Source organism: Notamacropus eugenii, chromosome 3 (genome assembly GCF_028372415.1).
Source record: "Notamacropus eugenii isolate mMacEug1 chromosome 3, mMacEug1.pri_v2, whole genome shotgun sequence".
Classification (NCBI taxonomy): domain Eukaryota; kingdom Metazoa; phylum Chordata; class Mammalia; order Diprotodontia; family Macropodidae; genus Notamacropus; species Notamacropus eugenii.
The window spans coordinates 99561234-99583702 of record NC_092874.1 but is presented as its reverse complement, the minus strand read 5'-3'; the positions used below and the strand labels follow the sequence as shown (position 1 = coordinate 99583702).

General features: G+C 35.7%; 1 protein-coding gene across 1 annotated transcript in view; it reads left to right on the top strand.

Moving 5' to 3' along the window:
• Positions 1–22469, top strand: part of CNTNAP2 (contactin associated protein 2) — a 2725119-nt gene that overhangs the window by 1824805 nt on the left and 877845 nt on the right. The window contains exon 13 of the mRNA XM_072652434.1: positions 19242–19442. Within this exon, the coding sequence (XP_072508535.1) occupies positions 19242–19442 (201 nt within the window). The remainder of the gene's footprint in view (positions 1–19241; positions 19443–22469) is intronic.

Sequence of the window (22469 nt, the reverse complement as noted above, 5' to 3'; positions counted from 1 at the left end):
CTTGAGTAGGTATCAAAACCATATATGTATCATGAAAAGAATTCAGGAGGACTCCTTCTTCCCCAATTTTCCCAAATAGTCTATATAGTATTGAAATTAACTTTTTTAAATGTTTGATAGAATTCACTTGTAAATCCATCCAGCCCTGGAGATTTTTTCCTAGGGTGTTCATTGGTGACTTGTTCAATTTATTTTTCTGAGATGGGGTTATTTAAGTATTGAACGTCCTCTTCTGTTAAACTGGGCAATTTATATTTTTTTACAATAATCATTCATCTCATTTAGATTGTCAAATTTATGGGCATAAAGTTGGACAAAGTAATTTCTAATTATTGTTTTAATTTCCTCCTTGTTGGAGGTGAGTTTACCCCTTTTATTTTTGATATTGGTAATTTGGTTTCCTTCTTTCTTTTTTTTAATCAAATTGACCAAAAGTTTATCAATTTTATTGATTTTTTCATAAAACAAACTCTTAGTTTTATTTATTAGTTCAATAGTTTTCTTAATTTCAATTTCATTCATCTCTCCTTTGGTTTTCAGTATTTCTAATTTGGTATTTACTTGGGGATTTTCAATTTCTTCTTTCTCAAGCTTTTTCAGCTGCATGCCCAATTTATTGATCTCCTCTTTTTCTATTTTATTCATGTAGGCATTCAAAGATGTAGTTTCCCCTGAGAAATGCTTTTACAGTATCCCATAAGATTTGGTAGGTTGTCTCATTATTATCATTCTCTTGAATGAAGTTGTTGATTGTTTCTGTGATTTATGGTTTAACCCATTCCTTCTTTAGGATTAGATTATTTAGTTTCCAATTAATTTTTGGTCTATCTTTCCATGGTCTTTTATTACATATAATTTTTTTTTTTTTTTTTTTTTGCATTATGATCTGAGAACAAAGCATTGACTATCTCTGTTTTTCTGCACTGGATTGTGAGTTTTTTATGCCCTAGTACATAGTCACTTTTTGTCTATGTGCCATGTACTGCTGTGAAAAAGATATATTCCTTTCTATCCCCATTCAGTTTTCTCCAGTGATCTATCATATCTACCTTATCCAGAATTTTATTCACCTCCTTAACTTCTTTCTTTTTATTTTAAGGTTAGATTTATTAAATTCATAGAGGGGGAGGTTGAGGTCCCCCTATTAGTATAGCTTTGCTGTCTGTTTCTTCCTGTAACTCCCTTAACTTCTCCTCTAAGAATTTGGATGCTATACCACTTGGAACATATATGTTTAGTAATGATATTGCTTCATTTTCTATGGTGCCATTTAGCAAGATATAGTTTCCTTCCTTATCTCTTTTGATTAGATCTATTTCTGCTTTTGCTTTGTGTGAGATTAAGATTGCTGCCCCTGCTTTTCTTACATCAGCAGAAGCACAACATATTCTGCTCTAAGCTTTTACCTTTACCCTGTGTGTATCCTCCCATTTCAAATGTGTTTCTTGTAAACAACATATTGTTGGATTATGACTTTTAATCCATTCTGCTATCAGTCTCTGGGAGAGTTCATCCCATTCACATTCACAGTTATGGTTACTATCTATGTCTTGCCCTCCATCCTCTTTCCCACCATCTGTGCTTTTAGTTCTACCTTCTCTCTTCCCCTGCACAATAGAATTTTAATTTTTGACCACCACCTACCACAGTCTTCCCTTCCTTCTTTCAGCTCCCCTCCCTTTTACTTCCCTTTACCCTTACTACTTGTTCCCTCCCTTTTAGTCTCCTCTCCCCGTTCTTTCCCACTTCCCTTCCTACTGCCTATAGAGGTATTTAGATTTATATACTTAATTAAGCTGATTGTTCCCTCCTTGAACCAAATCAGATGAGAGTACCTCTCAAACAATGCTCATCTCCCTCCCCACTTTCCCTCTGCTATAATACAATTTTATACTTCTTCCTGTGATGTAATTTACCATTTTCTGCTTCCTCCCTTTCACATCTCCTGTTACAGGATTTTTATCATCACATGACTTACTTTATACCTGTTTCCTCTACCTATGTATATACCTTTTGTATTTCAAAATAGATACAAAATTCTCAAGATTAACAAGTATCATCTTCCCTTATAAGAAAGTAAACAGTTTGCCCAAGTTGAGTAACAAGTTTTTATTTTCCCCGTTTACCTTTTGAGACTTGCATTTGAAGACTGAATTTTCTTTGAGTTCTGACCTTTTTCTCAGGAAGGTCTGGAAATCCTTTATTTCATTGAATGTCTATCTCCTTGCCTGAAATGTTATGCTGAACTTTGCTGGGTAATTGATCCTTGGTTGTAGTCGCAGCTCCTTTGCCTTACAGAATATCATATACCAATTTCTTCAGTCTTTTAATGTAGAAGCTGCAAGGTCCTGTGTGATCCTGACTGTAGCTCCTCAATATTTGAATGGTTTCTTTCTGACTGCCTGTAGTATTTTCTCCTTCACTTGATAATTCTGGAATTTGGCAACAATATTTCTTGGTGTTTTTAGTTTGGGATCCCTTTTGGGAGGTGAACAGTGGATTCTTTTGATGACTATTTAGCCTTCTGGATCTAGCACTTCTGGGCATGATTTCCTGCATGATTTCTTGGAAGATATTGTCCAGTCTTTTTTTTTTCATCATGGCTTTCTTGTAGGCCAGTAATTCTTAAATTTTCTCTCCTGTATCTATTTTCCAGGTCAATTGTTTTTCCAATGAAGTATTTTACATTTTTTCCTATCTTTTCACTCATTAGATTTTGTTTGACTGGTTCTTGATGTCTCATAGAGTCATTAGCTTCTACTTGCCCAATTCTAATTTTTATCAAATTGTTTTCTTCAGTTAATTTTTGCATCTCCTTTTCCATCTGCCCAGTTGTTCCTTTTAAGGAGTTACTTTCTCCAGTTAGTTTTTGTACTTCCTTTTCCATTTGTCCAGTTTTCTTTTGTAAGAAGCTGTTCTCAGTTACATTAAAGGGACAACTATGTGGCTTAGTGGGTAGAAAGCTGGGACTGGAATCAGGTAGACAGATTCAGGTTCCTGAGTTCAAATCTCACCCCAGACACTTACTATGTTTTCATTTCATTATTTACCCTGAGCAAATCACTTAACCCTGTTGACTCAGTTTCCTCATCTGTAAAACAGGCCAGAGAAGGAAATGGCAAACCGCTTCTGTATCTTTGTCAAGAAACTCCAAAAAGGGAACATGAAGAGTTGGATACAACTGAAACAACTAAACAACAACAAAGCTACTCGTACAATATACATACATACATACATATAACCAGTGCCAAAAGTCTTAGGGCAGGTTTTTTAGTTAATAAGGCTTTTTTTAAAAAAAGATTTTTGAGAAAGCTCATATGTATACCTATATAATCTCTTACAGAGACACAAAAGGCAAAGCTGATGTGCAGTTTGCTGGGCCTACTCCTGTTGAGAAGGAGAAAGAGCTTGAGTTGGGTTATATTTGGGAGATAATGTTCTTTCAGTTATGATGAACTAAACATTGCCACAAAGTCCTATCTATTTGTTCAACATTTCTCTGGTGATGCCATATAATTTGTGAATCTTGAAATACAATAGTCTTGGAAGAAGCAAAATTATAAGAAACCCAAATGAAATGGTGCAGCATGCACCAAGAAGTAGTCTGAAAGATATTCTTGAAGATGGATATGACTTGAAAAGGATGATATAATCACAAATTTTGAAAGGGAAACTTTCCTTCAGAGTTTTAAATATTGAAATTACAGGGCATTTCAGAAGCCATTTAGTCTAATCCCCTCATTTTAGTTGAGATGTTACAAAAAGGAAAGAGAGCAGATAGAGTACCAGTGATACCCCAAGATTTTTTTTAATCATAATTGAGCCTCTATTGAACATTTCAGAAGAGGAGAATCATTTCCTAATGTAAGAAGACATGGAGGGTTGCAGTTTGTATTTGTGGTACAAATAAACTATACATTTGCAATAAAGAATAGATTTAGCTCTTCGGTAATAATTGTGTCTATGTAAATTATCTAAATTGTTTCAGGTGATAAGGTAAGAGTCTCTGTCTCAATTTACTTAAGAAAATTCTGTTCTTTAGGCTCTCATTTTTAGCCACAAAACATCTGATTGTTTTTCAGTCTTGTAATATATCACTATATGTAAAAAAGAAAGAGTAACATTAATCCTGTAATTTTTGTACAAAGTGGGGGAAAAAGGTAAAATAATATTCTTAACTACTGCCACTAGAGAATATGCCTTATTTTTAGACTCCAGGGAAATATATTGAAGAAACCACATAAATAATTAGAGAAAGGGATACTTAGTCTCATTTAAAAAAAATTATCATGTCAGTATATCATGTGGCTGAAAGATAATGAAGATGCTCACGCTTCTGAGTATATTGTGTGTATGTGCTCTTATGTGTTTTTTTATTCTAGTGAAAAATATACACGCATACACAATGCACATATATATATGGAATGTATATATAGATATTCACACATATATGGTACACATATGCACATATAATGTGATATTTATATTTTAAATTCTACAAGGAATGAATTTTTCTTTTACACTTGCCCTGTGCCTTCATAAAAAAGAATGACTGTTCTTTTTTCTTTGTATATGAGTTGAAATTGAGTCAGGATCACAAAATTTTAGTTCATTTTAATTTGTTAATTCTGCTCTCTAGAGGGTTTTCTTTTCCTAAAAAGTTATTTCTAGAAAATGATTATCACTAAAGAACTTAATCTGTCGCACTGTCTTGCTGATATTCTTTACAATGGGGGCTGCTTCAGTGAATAGAAAGTAAGTTAATCAGAAAAATTAAACACAAGGAGAGATTGATTATTTGGGCATTTTCTTCCTGAGTGTTAAATGTTATCTCTATCTTGGGCAAAAATCTTCTGTTTAGCATACAGGAAAAAAATAGAGCTCAGTATGGCAAAATCTTGGCACTGTGCCCCCATTGTGAATGTACTTTGAAGTAAAATGATGTTATTCACTAGATCTTTTTAAGTTGAGGGGGCTGACAGTGAGATGAATGAGGGTCAACATGAAAGGAATGTCCATTACATTTCTCTCTAGCTAATGTAGAATCTAGCTATTATTTTCAATTGAGTATTTTGTGTTACTTCAAAGCTTACATATAGAAATGGCTGGTCAACAATAGAAAGGATCTCATCTCTCAGGTTAGCTTGTGAAAACTTGGGGTTAAACACACTTAGAGTTGCTGCTAAAAGAAAATGAAAAGCCTCAATAATGGAAGGTGGGAGGGAGTGGAAAGATACATAAAGCAGATTACCGGAAAATTCTAAGCATTTTATCTGATTTTGAATTTACTGTAAGTTCCAAGCAGATTTATTGTGATTTTTTAATAGGATGTTTATTTTTAACACTTGAAATAATGGGTGTTAAAATAATTATTCTCTTCTGGTATGTCATTGAAAAGACTCAGAATCTCCATGATTTTTGGCCAGGCTCGCATTCTACGTACAGAGAGAAAATTTTCCCTTTCCAAAAGGTTTTCTTATTTTTCTCATAAAATAATTACCATTTTACAGTATAAACACCTGACAAGACTTAATAAGAGTGATTTCTATAGACACATTGTGATTTATAGCCTAGATTTTGGTCAATTAGAATTCCTCCCAATTCGAAATTAAATTTCTTATCCAACAGTTCTTGGAATCATTCATTTTATTTTCATTATGCTCTTTTTAAGCTCTCACATTTTACTATTTTAAAAAATACTTTCTAAGTAGAAAGGTCTAAGTAATTCTAACATTCTAAATAATCTCTTATGATTGCTTTCCTTACAGAGCATTTCTAAGTATAAACCAAGTTTTATGAAGCTTGAGTCCATAGAATTGTCTGGTGGAATATAACTCAGAGGACTGCAGTTCATATAAATGTTATATGTGGGTGCTTAAATGCCTTTTGGTGGTGACGATATAGATATTGATGGAGAAAGAGCTGAAGGAGGGGGACTGAGATGTCAGGGCAATAGTTAGCACTAATAGGACAGATTATTTTAATCAAAAATGTGTTTAACAAAAGTCTATAATTCTAATTATTAGGATGGCTATTGAGCTTTAAAAAATGGTTAATATTATAGTCACATTTAGATACATCCAGACTTCAATTAGTTTCTAATTCCTCTCCAAAATAGGAACCAAGTCAACTCTCTTTTGCAATGAATAAAAAGTCTTTATGCTATTGAGGTGAGCTATAGGCTATCTGATATATAGAAAACATGTATTTCTCATTGTGAAGGGGAAAGAGAAAGGAAGATTATCTTGTGCTTGTAATGACACAAATCCATTCACTAATTTTGGCAGCATTATAAATAAAATTTACCAACATCATAAATAAACGAAATATGAACAAATATGTTTTTTTTCTTCCTGGGAAAAAAATCTAAAATGTCTTTGGAAAAAATAAATCCCACGTTATTTAGAGGTAGATGAACTCCCATTGTTTATAGTTTCTTGTTCATAGTCATCCTTGATTTGTCATCCATCTTTGGGCTACAATGGGAAACATAAAAATAATCAACACATTCCACCACCTGCAGAACATCATCTGAATTTTTACTTCATTTCCTTAGCTTCTTGTGTTCCCTGCAGAGGATCCATCTGCTTCACATGCCTTATTTCCCTACATGTGATTACAGCCACTTATACCACCTGAGTTGCATACATAGATGGTATTATGGAGTACCTAGAGACTTAAACAGCCTGACAGAGTGAAATGGAAGCACAGAGCCATTCTAATGTCAGAGGCAGAGCAACATAGAAATGTCCCTGGTAGGTTTATTTTGTGTGAAAGAAGCTGGTCACAAACAACTAACAAATTAAATCCTGTCTGGGGCACCATGAAGTAGTGCACTGACTTTTAAGAATAAAAAAATTTCCCTACATTGTAGATCCATATACTTAATTTAGAAAAGACATTTGAATTTTTTTTGGCATATATGCAAGTACATTTTCCTCTCTTTATACAATGGATATGTTCCTAAAAGGGCAGATAGGTGATACAAGGGATAGAGTGCCAGATCTGGAGTCAGGTCAGAAAGCCATGAATTCAAATGCAGCCTCTGACACTAAGTGACTATGGGCAAGTTAGTTACCCCTGTTTGCCTTAACTTCCTCATATGCAAAGTGAGCTGGAGAAGGAAATGATAAATCAATCCAGTATCCCTGCCAAGAAAACTCCCAAAGGGGCTAATGAAGAGTCAGACACAACTGAAATAACTGAACAACAACAAAAATGTTTGTAAAAATTGCATTTAAAACTAATTTTAGAAAACTAAATCATATTTGGAGGTACTAAGGAAAGATTATTTAAAAGTACTCGTCAGACTAGCCTATTTGCCATTTCCTATGCATGACATTTAACCCCCTATTTCTGTGCCTTCCCACAAACTTTCCTCCTCCTACACCTGGAATATTTTGTCTTATTCCTTCCACCTATTAGATTCCCTAGTTTCCCTTAAAGCTTAACTAAAGTTCCATGTCTTGCATGAGGATTTTTCTGATCCCATAGTTGCTAATGGCCTCCACACCTTCCTGAAAATTACTTTTATATTGTCTTTATATATTTTCTTCTCTGTATGCATGTTGTTCTCCATAACAGAATATAATCTGGAAGGCAGGAATTCTTGTGTTTGTCTCTTTGTACATACCCTCAGCATCTATCACTTGTAAAGTGGATAAACACCCTTTCTCACATCCAGCTTTTATAAAGTTAGGTATGCATCGCTCAGGTTTGCTTACAGATGAATTCTTTTGTATTTGGCAACATCCAGAGTGAGTTCAAGAAGCAATTTATAAGTTGTTTCTTACCATAGTGATCTGACATGTCATGAGGGAAACTGGGCTGTCAAGGTTTAACTGGGGTGAAAGATTCTTCCTATCCAAACCAGGTCAGAGAAATGCAGGACCAGGCAGGGCCAGAGCTAGAGAGCTAAGAGCAGGGTGTATTACTCTATGGATGCTCTCTTGCCAGAGAGAATCCCTACCCTCCAGATTATATTCTACCAGGGGAAACAATGTGCATGCCAAGAAGAAAATATATGCAGAGTATATAAAAGTAATTTTCAGGAAGGTGTGGAGGTTACTAGCAACTATGGGATCAGAAAAGTGTTTAATGCAAGACTTGGAACTTTAGTTAAGCCTTAAGATAAACTAGGGAATCTAATAGATGGAAGGGATGACAGAATATTCCAGGTGTAAGAAGAAAGTTTGTGGGAAATCTAACTTTACTAATTCCTATCCCCTTTAATCTTCTGAACACATTTAACCTATAAATAATTCCTTATTCTTTAATTGTAAGCTAAATTATAAGCTTTTTTGAGGACAGGAAATGCATTTCACTTATCTTCATCTCCATCATACTGAGTGCCTAGCAAAGTCACTTGTATATAATAGATTTTCAATAAAGAATTATTGTCTTAAGTTTGTTTCTTAAAGGACTCATCATCCTAGAATGGTCCAATAGAACTTCTGTCTACTCTTTCACAATAATCCCTGGCCAGAATTCTTGCCATGCAAGGATCTTGACCTACTCAAAAACAGACTAGCCAAAAGATCCTACACATGTTGAACCTTTAGAGACCAAAGAAGTGGGAGTCAAAGCATCCTCAAAAGTTCCTGAGATGCTAGACTCCAATGGAGTAAAGATAAGAGATCTCAAAGGCTAGGGTTGATTGATGAGGACATGGAATTTTCCATGTCATTTTCTGCCTTTGTCCCAAAGATCCCTTAAAATACTACATTGTAGGAGGAAAAACAAGGACTTGGGGAAAACAAAATATGACTGTACTTTTTACATGTGTGATTTCCAGAAGAGATTGATCCTGAAAATAGAACACTTCTGTACTCATAAAGAATGTATAGATTTTACATAACATAGCAATCGAAAGAATATGTCAAATTTACTAGTTTACCAATTCCTTTGAAATGAATATATAAAGTAAAAGATGTCATTTTATATTATGTGTAATGTACATATATATGCAAATCTCATACATTAAATGTCTTTTTACTGCATAATCCTACTAGGATTACAAAGATAAAGAATTGAAGACCTTAATTTTTTTATATTTTGTGATGAGAAAAGGAAAACCTATCACACATTCCCCCTTCTTGTAGATACAGATACTTTCATAACCTTTAATACGTATTTGATGCCTAAGATTTAATAGCACCCAAGAAATCACTGAAATGGGATAGATGCATATATTAGAAATCAAATACCAAATACATAGAGTAAGTTGTTTTTATACCAACAAAATAGAATACTTACGTGTGTGTGTGTGTATTCTACTTTGTATGGATGTCCAAATACCATTGAACAGCTCCTAAAGAGCCGGAAGACTGCTGTTAATGTGTATTAAAAATAATTGAATAAACTTGTCTAAATCTTTTCTAATCGATGTGGTATGGTGGAAAGAAATAGTTACTCTTCTGTCAGAGGACCTGTTTCAAATCCTGCATCTTGCAACTACTACCTGTATAGCCTTGGGCAAGGCGTCACCTCCCTGGACCTAAGTTTCCTCCTCTATAAAATGGTGGCTTTGCACTAGATGACCTCTGAGGTCCCTTGAAACTCTAGATCTATGACATTATTCCTATGTGGTACAAATAATAGATAATAGGACTAAGCATCAACAAGAACTGAGTTTGAAACCTGAATCAGACACTTACTGGCTGTGTGACCCTAGGAGAATAATTTTCCTTATTTGTAAAATGGAGAAAATAATAGCACTTAACTCCCAAGGTTGTCATGAAGATAAGATGAATATTTGCGGAGTGTTCTGCAAGACTTAAAATGCTATATAAATGCTGCCCAATCATTATGACTAGAAGCAAAGAAGTTTACATGAAGAGGAAAATTATAGATATTTACACATTATTGTTCATTCTTCATTTTCAAAGAAGACCAATAGCATCACAGGGTGATGCCTTGACCCATGCATGAATTGATTTAAATGAGGCAGATTTGCATAAAGTCACCTCTCTTCCAGACTCATCTAAGTCCACTGGCAAGACATACTTCATAAAGAAAATATAAAGAAAGTTAGTTTCCTGGTCGAGTAACAAAGTTTGCGTATGATAATGCTAAGAAGACTTCACCTCAGGATGATTAACAAATTATTTTTGTTAACACTCTGGTTTGGGGTGATTTCATTAAGCTCCTTGAGGTAGGACTAGGAGGAAATCATAAGTTTTGGAATGTGATTACGTTTGCTTAAATATAAAAGTTTAAACACACATAATTGCATGTTATTAAAAATATAATGATATATATATATATATATGACTCTTCAAGGGAGTTATTAGTTTATTATGTTACCATATAATGTAGCATGGAAAAAAAGTATTTTGAACAAAACTGCTAAGACAGAAGGAAGAGTCTATGAAGCAAAAATATGCAATGTCACACAGAGGATAGAAAATTGTGGGCTGGAAGCTATTTCTAACAGGAAGGAAATGCAGTTGGCCTGCGTAAGTTAATGGAACTTTAATTCACCTAAAGGCAAACCTCAGTGTTAGAGTATAAATGACACTGATTACGGTCAGAATTCTATCAGAAGATAAGAGGACAGAGTTAAGTAACCCAGCAGCTGGTTTCTTTATATGGCTGGGAAACCAAGGCTAATTCAAGTTGTTTGGAGATGCAAGAGGCGACCAGAAATAGTACATAAATGGTATTATTAATATATGTAAAGGGTGTTATTAACAAAACTGGTGCTCATAAGGAATTGCTTTTGTTTCCTTAGGGACTTGGAGGCTTTGTGCAAAGAACCAGAAAAGTCTTTATAATGGCATGTTTAATTCATTTTAGGGGAGGGTCCAGGACTAAAATGAAATTCTAGAGTCAGGTGAAAGAAGAAGAGGAAACTGAGGCAAAGGATTTCTCTCAGTCTTAGTTACAAAGATGAGAGGAAATAACTGGGGATCACTTGCCAAGGTGACTGGCTGCCACTGAATCTATCACCAGTACAGTCAATCCACAGGGGCTTGGCTCTGCTGGTCTTCAGACTGTGACTAGGAGAAAGAGGGACAGAAAGGCTACCCAAGGACTAGGCATACCTATCTTTCCTTGGGTTCATAGACAGACCTAGAACTGGAAGAGACCTCAAAGGACATCTCATTCAAACCCTTCACCACCACCACCACTCACCATAGTTTTACACTTGAGGAAACTGAGGTCCAGAGAACTAAGTAATTTTCCCCAGGTCATATAGGTATTAAGGCAACTAGGCACAATGAATAAAGCATCGGGCCTAGAATGAGGAAAAACTGAGTTCAGATTTGGCCTCAGACATTAGCTGTGTGACCCTTGGCAAATCACTGAACTTGTTTGCCTCAGTTTTCTCATGTGTAAAATGGTGATAATTGCATCTATCTTCCAGGGCTCTTGTTGATCAAATAAAATAACTATAAAGTACTTGGCACAGTGTGTGGTACATAGTAAGTGCTATATAAATGTAAACCACTTAGTAGTAGTAGTAATAGTAGTAATGGTAGTAGTAGTAGTAGTAATAGTAGTAGTAGTAGTAGTAGTAGTAGTAGTAATAGTAGTAGTAGTAGTAATAGTAGTAGTAGTAGTAGTAGTAGTAGTAGTAGTAGTAGTAGTAATAGTAGTAATAGTAGTAGTAGTAGTAGTAGTAGTAATAGTAGTAGTAGTAGTAGTAGTAGTAGTAGTAGTAGTAGTAGTAGTAACTTTTAGCAGTCATATTTGAATATGGGTTCTTTGACTCAAAAGTTAGAGTTCCTTCTATCCCATGCTTACTCTTCCTAGTCATTGCTTCAGATGTTTAAGTTCTTGTCACTTCTCCAAAAGGACAGTTGATCCCTTCATATACTGGTTATGACTTTTTATGGAGATGAGGAATTTTCACATATATATGTGTGTGTACATGTTTATGTTATATGTGTGTATACATATATACATACATATGTGTGTATGGGACTATAATGACCTAAGGGCCAATGAATGCTGGGTCCCTGTTTCAGCCTTCACAAGTAGGGAACAGCTTAATATAGGTTAATATAAACAGGAAGGTGTTTATAATATAATAATATTAAATTAATTTAATAATTTAATAATAAATTAAGTTAATACAAACAGGAGGGGGTGATTTCAAAAAGCCTTAAAAAGGTGCTTAATCAGCAATATGAAGTTAAGAAAGTAGATAGAGAAAAGGGTAAGTATATAGCATTAGTCAATGTTTGGCAGTGTCCACAGCAGAGTTCTGTCACCAAGGCCCCGGATTGCTTTGAAGACAACAAAGTTAATGTGGAACAATTTTCCATTATTTTCATATAATTTTCCCTGGCAAATATTTCTTTCTCATATTATGTATTAATTAGTACTGCAGAGTCTGGCAGTTCATTTGATTTCTTGTTGTTTGCTTATTACTTTCTACCACATATGATGACAAGTTTACAAACACCTTATGTTTTGCTTATAAACAAGAGTATCGTGTCTTTAATTTAGGAAATTTGTATATTTGTTTCCCCCCAATCATGAAGTGGCCAGGCTCAAGCTGTTCATTTTTAGCTCCCTAAGCTACTGGTAAATAAAAGCACCTGGGGGTAGTGAAACCAAGGAGAGGTATAATAAAATTCAGAGCTTAGTTTACAAAAGTTTGAATAAGAATTAACCCAACTCTTTAGCAAGTAAAAAAGTGATGATTACGGTATTATTGCTGCTGCTGATGGAGAGCAAAACTATTAAAATTACAACGAATAGATTTGAAGAAATACTCTCAAGCACAGCAAATGTTACATGTGTATGTATGTATGCATGAATCAATGTATGTCTTTTATATCTACTTAGTGGATGGCATATTGAAATGAGAGTCAGAATGATTTGAGTTCAAATTTTTTCTCAGGTTTTTTATATCTATGTGACCTTGGACAGGTCACTTAAATTCTTTTAGACTCAGTTTATTCATATGTAATATAGGGATAGTGGCACCAATCAGTTAATTGTTTCTTTCTTCCCCCAAAAAATATTAATTTACTTGTTTTCAGTTTTCAACATTCACTTCCATAAGTTTTAAATTTTCTTCCCCTCCCTTTTCACTCCCTCCCCAAGATGACATGCAATCTTATACAGGCTCTACACATACATTCTTGTTAAACACATTTTCACGTTAGTCATGTTGCATAGAAGAATTACAATGAATGGGACAAACCATGAGAAAAACAAATCAAAACAAAAAATAACAAAAGAGAAAATAGTCTGCTTCATTCTGCATTCTGACTTCATAGTTCTTTTTCTGGATGTGGATGGTGTTTTGCATCATGAGTCCTTTGAAAATGTTTTAGATCCTTGCATTGCTGAGAAGGGCTAAGTCTAGAAAAATCAGTCCTCACACACTGTGACTGTTACTATGTATAACATTCTCCTGGTTCTGCTCCTTTCACTCAGCATCAGTTCATATAAGTCCTTCCAGGCCTCTCTGAAATCTTCCCATTCATCATTTCTTATAGCACAATAGTATTCCATTACATTCATATACCACAGCTTAGTCAGCCATTCCCCAATTGATGGGCATCCCCTGGATTTCCAGTTCTTTGGCCAGCACATAAAGAGTTGCTGTAAATACTTTTATACATGTGGGTCCTTTTTTCCCTAATTAAGTATTTCTTAAGCATTAGCCAAGCACTTTTGGCACTAAGGATAGGAGGATAAAAATGAAAGTTCTTGCCCTCAAGGATCTTAGTAACTGAATAAGCATTTATTACTCGCCCACTCTGTGCCAGGTATACTGTTAAGTGCTAGGAATATGAAGAGGCAAAGACAGTCCCTGCCCTCAAGGAGCTCACAGTCTAATGGGGAAAACCACATGCAAACCACAGCATATAAACAAGCTGTAGACAAGATAAATAGAAAATAATCAGCAGAGGAAAGGCATTAAAATTCAGACAGTCTGGGGAAGGCTTGCTATAGAAAACAGAATATTAGTTAGAACTTGAAGGAAGCAAGGAGCTGAAAATGAGGATAGAGGTAATTCTAGGCTTGAGGGATAGGAAACAGCAAAAGTCTAAAAGTGCAGTATCTTGTTGAGGGAACCTCAAGAAAACTGGTGACACTGGACTGAAGGATGTTTGGTGGTGTGTGAGATGGTAAAAAGACTGGAAAGCTGTGAAGGTGACAGATTATGAAGGGTTTTGAATTCCAGAAGATTTTCTATTTGATTTTGTAGATAACAGGAAGCCAGTAGAGTTTTTTTGAGTAAAAGAGTAACATGGATGAACTGACCTTTCAGGAAAATCACATTGGTGCCTAAATGGAGGATGACTATTCTATTAAGGGAGATAACTTGTAAATGGATTAGTATATCCAAAATAGACAAGATAATTTTAGGGGAAGAGAACACTAGTAGCTGGGGGAATCAGCAAACCTTTTCTTTGGAAGGAGCTGATTGAGCTGAGTTTCAAAGAAAACAAAAATATTAAGACATAGGAGCAATGAGAGCATATTGCAGACATTCTAGGGAATAGATAGCATAAATGCATGGATATGAGGGGGTGAGTATTATGTGTGAGTAAGAGCAAGAAGACCAGTCTGTTATGTTCTAGTGTGGGAAAGAGAAAAATATATAACAAGGCTAGAAAGCTAGGTTGGTGTCAGGTTTAAAAGACTTTAAAGGCCAGACAGAGTAGTTTCTATCAGATCATAACAAAGACCTTAAGGAGTATATTGGAAAATATTGAATGATATGGTCATACCTGAACTTTAAGGACAGATATTTGTAATTTTTAAAAGATTTTCATCCAAGACATTATACTCATTATACTATGTTATGGAAATGTTTTTTTCATCCTGTAAATTAAGAATAAAATCAAATAAATTTTAAAAAAGAAATTCATAAGAATTACTGTCATATGAATAAGGATCGGTGAGTGGGCAAAGAGCTGAACTTAGGCTCAATATAGGGTACCTAAAAGTAGGTGGTTTTGCTAGGTATTCAAATCTGTATAATCATTTGTGGGGTATCAGATTAAATCATTTCCTTATACTTGTGACCATACATAAGACAAAGTTGTGTAGTAGTTGTAAAGCTGCCCTCAAAGCCAAGAAGACCTGGGTTCTAGGTCTAGACCTTTATCATGTTGACCTTGAGTAAGTCCATTAATTTCTCACTGCTCTAGACAACTCAATCAGACTCTAAATTGTGGAGAAGTTGCCAACTGGTTTTGATCCATGGAGTTTCCCACCCAAGAATTCCCTATCACAGATACAATCTCTCCCTCAATCCTCATAGAATCTCAGGTCCCTAGTAGGGACCATGAACATCTTCTAGTCCACTCCCCTAATTTTTGCAGATGAAGAAATTTCTAGGTCCAGAGATGTTAAATGACTATTTCAGGAACACAGAGTAAGAAACATCAATGGCAAGATTAGAACCTTGTTCTCTTTACTGTGGACTCAGTGCCTTTCCAGATATGCCAGGATATTGTAGAAGAGATTATTGTTAGGGTCCACATGGAACTACATGGCATCTGAGGTTTCAAACTCAAATTCTTTGAAAATTCAGGAATGAATTCAGAAATAGCCATAGATTAAATTCTCATCCTAAATCTTGACCCCCTAGCGACACTATATACTTGAATATACTCTTCCAGAACCTGTTACTCAGAAATCTTTGAATTTATCTCATTTGCACTGTGCAAGTTTATTTTATCCATATTTTCAAATGAATCAAACAATAGGAATTCATACCTAGCAACCTATTCTTTTTCAGCAGATTCTATTGACAAGAGAGAAATGCCCTACGGCTCCAGAGTCCAGGTACCCAGTGGTGATAAAACTAGTACACACTAGGCTCTAGCCATGCCCATTACACATTTAACCATTGACTGGAGGAGTAGCAAAGATGTAGCAAGGTACCTATGGCACTAGCAGATAAACTGGTACTAATAGCCTCATGGACAACTTACAGCTCATTGCTTTCAATTTCCATGGCTTCCCCTCACTGAGATGGTTAGTTGCAAATATTTGTAATTTTATAAGATCCTAATTGATCTTCAGCCTCCCACTGCTTTCCATTTCCAACTGCCTCTTCCTCTTTGTTGCCTCAATCAGAAGTAGGACTATCACTTCAAGTTCCCATCAGACCTTAATGGTACATCTCTCTCACCACATGCTGGGGTCTCTCTGTTTAATGGTTTCCCCAGTGTTGACAGAAGAAGGATTTTATAAGGAACCCTGGCAATAGCTCTTAATATGGCATATATTGTATTCCCATAGTGCCTATCATATGTGCTTTGCACATGAGGTACCAATCCTTTGCTCAATGAAAAAAAATGAAGTCAATTTTTAAGTATACCTAGTTTAACAAGGGCTAGAAGCCCAGCCTTAAATTACTCTATTTTTTAGTTTTGCTCTAAATAGTCCATTGAGCCAACCCAGGTCAGGGATTATGCAGCATCGCATCTGTGAACTATAAGATAAATTTTGTTCCTTAGAAACACATTGTCAGTCTGAGTTACATGTGCTTTAGCAGCCAAATGTTTTAACAGCTTCTTGACACTGGTCTCACAAAAGCTTGCTTCCTTTGCATTTTACTGGATAATTGTTTTTCTTAAACAGTACAAAATAAAGATCTTTTTGTTTCCAACCCATCAGATTTCATTAAGTTCTATATATTGTTCTGGAATTGTTTTATATACTGTTAATCACAGTTCAGAAGCAGAGCCCAGCTTATAGTAGATTGAAGAATCTTTGAGGAGAGTTCAAGAAGTAGGCCGAAAAATATTATATGACTGATATATATGAGCATGTATGTGTATAGATAAAAGAAATTATCAAACATACACATGTTTATATTCACATCAAACATATTACATGTGTAATATATATGGACATATAATATGCAACATATCATACATGGGGAGAGAGGAGGGGGAATGCAGCAAGGCATAATGGATTAAGATCTGGCCTTGGAACTTCTGACACCTGCTAACTGTGTGACCTTGGGCAAACCACTCAACCTTTCGGTATTCTAGGCAAATCTCAAAGACCTTAAGTCGCAGATAAATTGCCATCCTTTTTTTCAATTCTTTGAGGCATACATATATATGGCAATAGGATGAGAAAATTTTATCATCTTTACTTAGCAGATATCATAAACTTTTCCCTGGACCATGATTTGATGACATAACTCACACCCTAATGGGGAGAAGCACAAAAAAAACAAGGGCAGTATTCCTCTTTTTTACCCAACAATTCTTTTCTCTCAAATTAATATTGAATAGTAGATTTAGCTCTTGTTATATTCAGTGTGATGCTGATGATTTATTTGATGAATTAAAGAAGAAATGGGAATTATTCCAGTTCATACTTTGATGCTTTGACATTTCAAACTATCCATTATTTCATCCATAAGTATATTCACTCCATCAATGCTAAATACAATCCTTTTATGCCTTAATAGACAGTCTTCATGAGTTGTAGCTAAAACATTTTTAAAAATCAACCTAGTCGTAGTATCCTTCTGGTGGGAAGTCATGTGTATAGGCTCATGTTTGGATGACAGGCACACGGCATGTCACTGGACTCCTATATCTACCCAAGCTTACTTTTTACTGTTTCAGTCTTCAAACCCAAAGTCACCTCCTTTCCACGATGAAGCCTTAAATTAGTATTTTAATGGAAGATTCTGATTCATAAGCATTTATAGTATGACTAAAAAATTAAGACACAAAGCAAACTTTTGACATAAAGAAAATTGAGAGAAAAAAGTGAGAGTTTTTTTTTTCTTCTAATTCTTGGACTTATTCCTTTTAACAAACTGCCACAAAACTTAAAGCAAAAGCAAACAGATATGTAATCTGCAGAGTAAGATCCATCGCATTTATCAAAGTATGATATAATGGATGGTTACAGTTTACAGATCTCCCAAAAAACATCTTTTGGTAGAAACTGACCCAATCAGATTGATTATCCCCCAGATTACTCTGTCTAAAGATCCATTTTTCTAATACATCTTTCCTTGGAGATTCAGAATTTTGCATCAGCAGAAATATGCCTTATTGATGTTTTTGTCTAGAGAAAATGGCCCAAAGGAGAGAGAAATAGAGAAACTGAGTTGCTAGCTTTAGGAAGTGAAAATGGAGACGTTAAATGTCTTGGACAAGGTCATATAGCTGATTAGTGGAATCCAACCCAGGTTGTCTGATATCTAATTACTATTCTTTGCATGATATCATACTGGAGGATGACTTGATTAAGAAGCACATTTGGGAAATAATAATGAAAAATTATCAGACAAAGAGGCAGAGATTCTTCCTCCAATGTAGACATCCTGAAAATGAATCTCTAGAAGCAAAATCTGGGGGTCAAAAATCTGGAGGTCACAAAATCTGGGTGTCCACTGGGTCACAAATTATTCCAATTTAGTCTTTTGAGCACAAGTCTGTATTATTATTCCCTTCTGCCTGAATCACCTGGTGTTTAAGATCTGACATTTATTCTTCCACCTTCTCTCACATTAATCTTCCTTTCCCCAACTAATTCACTCTTTTCAGTTTCATTTTCTTAAGAAAAACTGTGAGGATCACCCTAGTCCCATATACATACATACATACATTTATAAATATATACATATATATAATATTACTTATATTTGATTAAGGTAATTCTGTATTTACTTTGCAGTATCTTCATTGTTCATATCTGGGGAATTTTTTTTCTTTTAGGTTGTTACCACTTTAAAGAGATGTATGAGCTGACATTCAGAGGCTTTAGTATAGTACTTTCTTGACAAAGCTGGGACTTAAGCCCCAGTCCCCTATGTCCAAAGCCGGTGTTCTCTACCTTTCTACCAAAATGACCACTCCTTAAGGGCTGAGACCCAGTTGTCTATGTATTTATATCCTACCCTCCTAGTATTAAGCACAATACCTTGCCCCCATAATATACTCAATAAATACTTGTTAAATGAATTGAATTTGTTTAATGAATTTATTGAATGAAAACAAGTAAATAATCAGGGAGATTATCCTGATAATGCAGAGACCAAACTGCTTTCTGTCTGAATTACTTTAAACTGCCTACTGTTTACTGGATGCACATATTTGGATAGTCAACTCCACTCCCCTTTTTATAGAAATTCCACTGAAAAGTAGGAATGTTTAGTTATATCTGACTCTTGCTAGCCTAACCTCAGCTAACACAGCTGTTCCAACTAGCTAATCTTTTTTTCTGACATTTGAGGAATTATATGAATTCTAATAACCCATTGTCTTTGTCATTCTCTGCCCCCACAGAAGATAAAGTGTGGTCAACTGTAAATCATGACTTGCAGAAGCAGACTCCTGTGGTCAGCTATGGCCCAGAAAAATACTCAGTGGTACAGCTCAATTACAGTGCCTCCATGGATCAAATCACGGCCATCACCAGCAGCGCAGAGTATTGTGAGCAGTTCGTCTCCTATTCTTGCAGGATGTCAAGGTTGTTGAACACCCCAGGTAGGCTGAGAATGGAATGTCATTTTTAATTACTCTCTCAGCTGGTGTCTGGAATTACGTAAACAATTCAACAGGTGCAAGTACCTAGTTCATCCTTCCAGAGGCTGAGCTTAGGTGTGCAGGCAGCAGTAAACGAATGAAATAAAATCTCTTGTTTTTCCAGGGAATTAGACAAAGAATACATGATTCTTGATTTGATGGGCTTACATTATTCATAGATTTATGTTCTTTTGTTTGTATTCTTTTCTGAGGCTTTTTTGTTAAGAGAAAGTCCAGTGATCAAAAAGATGTATTGGGTTTATTATAAACTTAGAAGTAAGTTAGTTGAACCTGTAAGTTTTGCTTCATTTAAAGTAAAAGATAAAGACTTTTAATTCTGCATCTACTAGTGTTCCATGTCTCTGGAAATTTTGCATTATTCATACCGCCCCCCCCCACCCCGTATTGTCACGTATGCTATCAGTTTTCCCATCACCAGAGCTCTCACTAGGAATTCTAGTGCTGAGGGCAGATTCACTTAGATCATCTAAGATATAAGAAGTCCTCATCTCACTTTGCCTGACAAATCCCCCATGAATGGATCCGCAGGTCCAGCAGGAGTTTTATATATGTTTGTAATGAAGAGAACGTCTGCTTTGATTCCATCCAGTTGTACTTAGAAAATGGGATGGCACTTCCAACAGAGGCACCAGCCTGCACCCATGGTTGATGACTCCAACTTGCTGGAGGAAATCAGCGGTAGAACAAGACAATTAGCATGAGGCATGGTGGTGAGGGGAAGGCAGGCCCCAGGAGGCATGCAGGAAATAAGACTCTTGGCATGATGGACTGTAGCCAGGCAAAGGAGTAGGAATGGTCATGGCATAGTTTCAGAGATGTTGGAAAATTATCAGACATGGGATTGACAAGCCAGAAAAGTATATTCTGCTTCTCTCTCAGATGTCGGTAAACTCTCACAGTCCCAGTCATCTACACTAAGTATAATTTTGGCCATTGTACTGTTACATTTTGTACATATTTGGTTAAATGTTTGGGAACAAATGATGTTTTCCTTCTGGGAGATATCAAATAACACTGTGGTTAAAATGATATGAAACTAGATTTGATGCTTTGGGGGCATATGATAAGATAGAGTGTGTGTGTACGTTTGCTTTTCTTCTTTCTTTTTATTTTTTGGTGATGTCTGTTTTTCATGAGAGATGGGGATCCAGATGAACTTTGTATATAGATTGCTTTTGAAGGGATCAGAAAAGCAAGTGTTTAATTGTGGGAATTGAGTGAACCACACTGACTCCATCTTCTGTCCCATTTCTGGAGCTAACTCAGCTCCCTTCCTATTTAATTATGAGTCTAGTCCAGTTTCTGTCTTGTGAAAAAACTTCATTTAATTGTAGGAATTGTGTGTGTGTGGTGGAGGGAGGGAGAGTATTGCATTATTTAAACCTAGCTCTGCATAGCTGGGAAGCTGGACCACCTCTACCTGTTGCTTAGAGACCCTTCACTAAGCACCTAGGTTATGCTGACTAGAAACCAAGTCAAAAGCAAATAGAGATGCAAGGAGTTTTCTTACAATTATACATCTTAAGCAGTTCAATGACTGATCTGAACAATGGGTACCATACTGGGTCAATCAGTTATTGTTTCTGTGTTCCTTTGATTAAATACAGACACTTGGGGGGAGTGGGATTTCAGGGAATTTCTCTAATTTCAGGGAAAGGAATCTGTTTGCTCTCTTTAATCTTTCCTCCAATTAGAAATCAGATTATCTAATTTTGTATCCTGATTAATTCTTTTCTTTTATTTAATTGGTTTTATTTGATTAATTGATTTTAATACATAAAACTCTGTCTCCCCCTGTATTTATGGTCTAGTGCCAAAGCTGAGGGGACTTGGTCCCAGTTTTTTAGGCAATTGGTATGCACTGCTTCATAAATTGACATGCTTAGTATCTCGAAACTTTGTTTCCTCAGTCATTTTGTCATTCACCCACCACATTTGAGTCTGTATTTATATTGGGTTAAAAACGGAAGTCAGTCAAAGGAAGAATTTTAATTCAGCAAGCATTTGACAATGCCTGCTGCATGAAGAGATTTAGGTTGAGCATAGCAGTGTCAGAAGGAGGAAACAGTCACTTACCATACCCCACAGTGGTTTAAAGGGAGTCATCCATGTGGGCAGAATGAAGTAGTGAGTGGATGAGTGGACTTGGGGCCAGGAATATATGGGAGAGAGGGAGAGAGGGAGAGAGGGAGAGAGAGGGGGAGAGAGAGAGAGAGAGAGAGAGAGAGAGAGAGAGAGAGAGAGAGAGAGAGAGAGAGAGAGAGAGAGAGAGAGGGAGAGAGAGAGAGAGAGAAAGAGAAGAGGAGAAAGGAGAAAGAACAGAGGAGAGAGAGAGAAAAACGAAATGCATCTTCTTGTGTGACCATACATAGGTGATAGCATGGCTAGAGCTACAGTTTGGGTATCCCAGCTTCCAATGAACACTTCTTTCTATGTCTCCATTCCTTTGTCCTTATCCCCCTTCTCCCTTCCAAAGTCTGCTATTTGACCATGTTAGCATGAAAACTGACAGAGAACAGACTACAAGGTTATTCTTCCCAGGGATGTTGTATAACAACAGTTAGAACAGTAAGCTTAAAGGGATGAAACTCTGTGTTATTTTATATAATATTATTTTATTTTATGTAATTTTATAATAATATTTTATATCAAATGGATGATGTGTTTGGGGGGAAGTTTTGAAGGGGTTGTCTCTGGAACCATAGGTGATTATTTATTCTGCCCAAATATAGGATGACCCTGAACTTATCCTTTATAGTCTATGCAAGTCATGTATGTCATGTACAAGTTATTTAACCCTATTCTTCTGGCTCTGCTTCCCTCCTCCCCACCATTCTCATACTACAGGACCATGTTGTTTTTCTTTTCTTTTTAGTTTGTCTAATCCCCTGGGTAGCTCTTGAAAGGAAAAATATTGGTTGTCATAGAAAGTTTCCTTATACTGTGGTATTGTATATATGTCAAAAT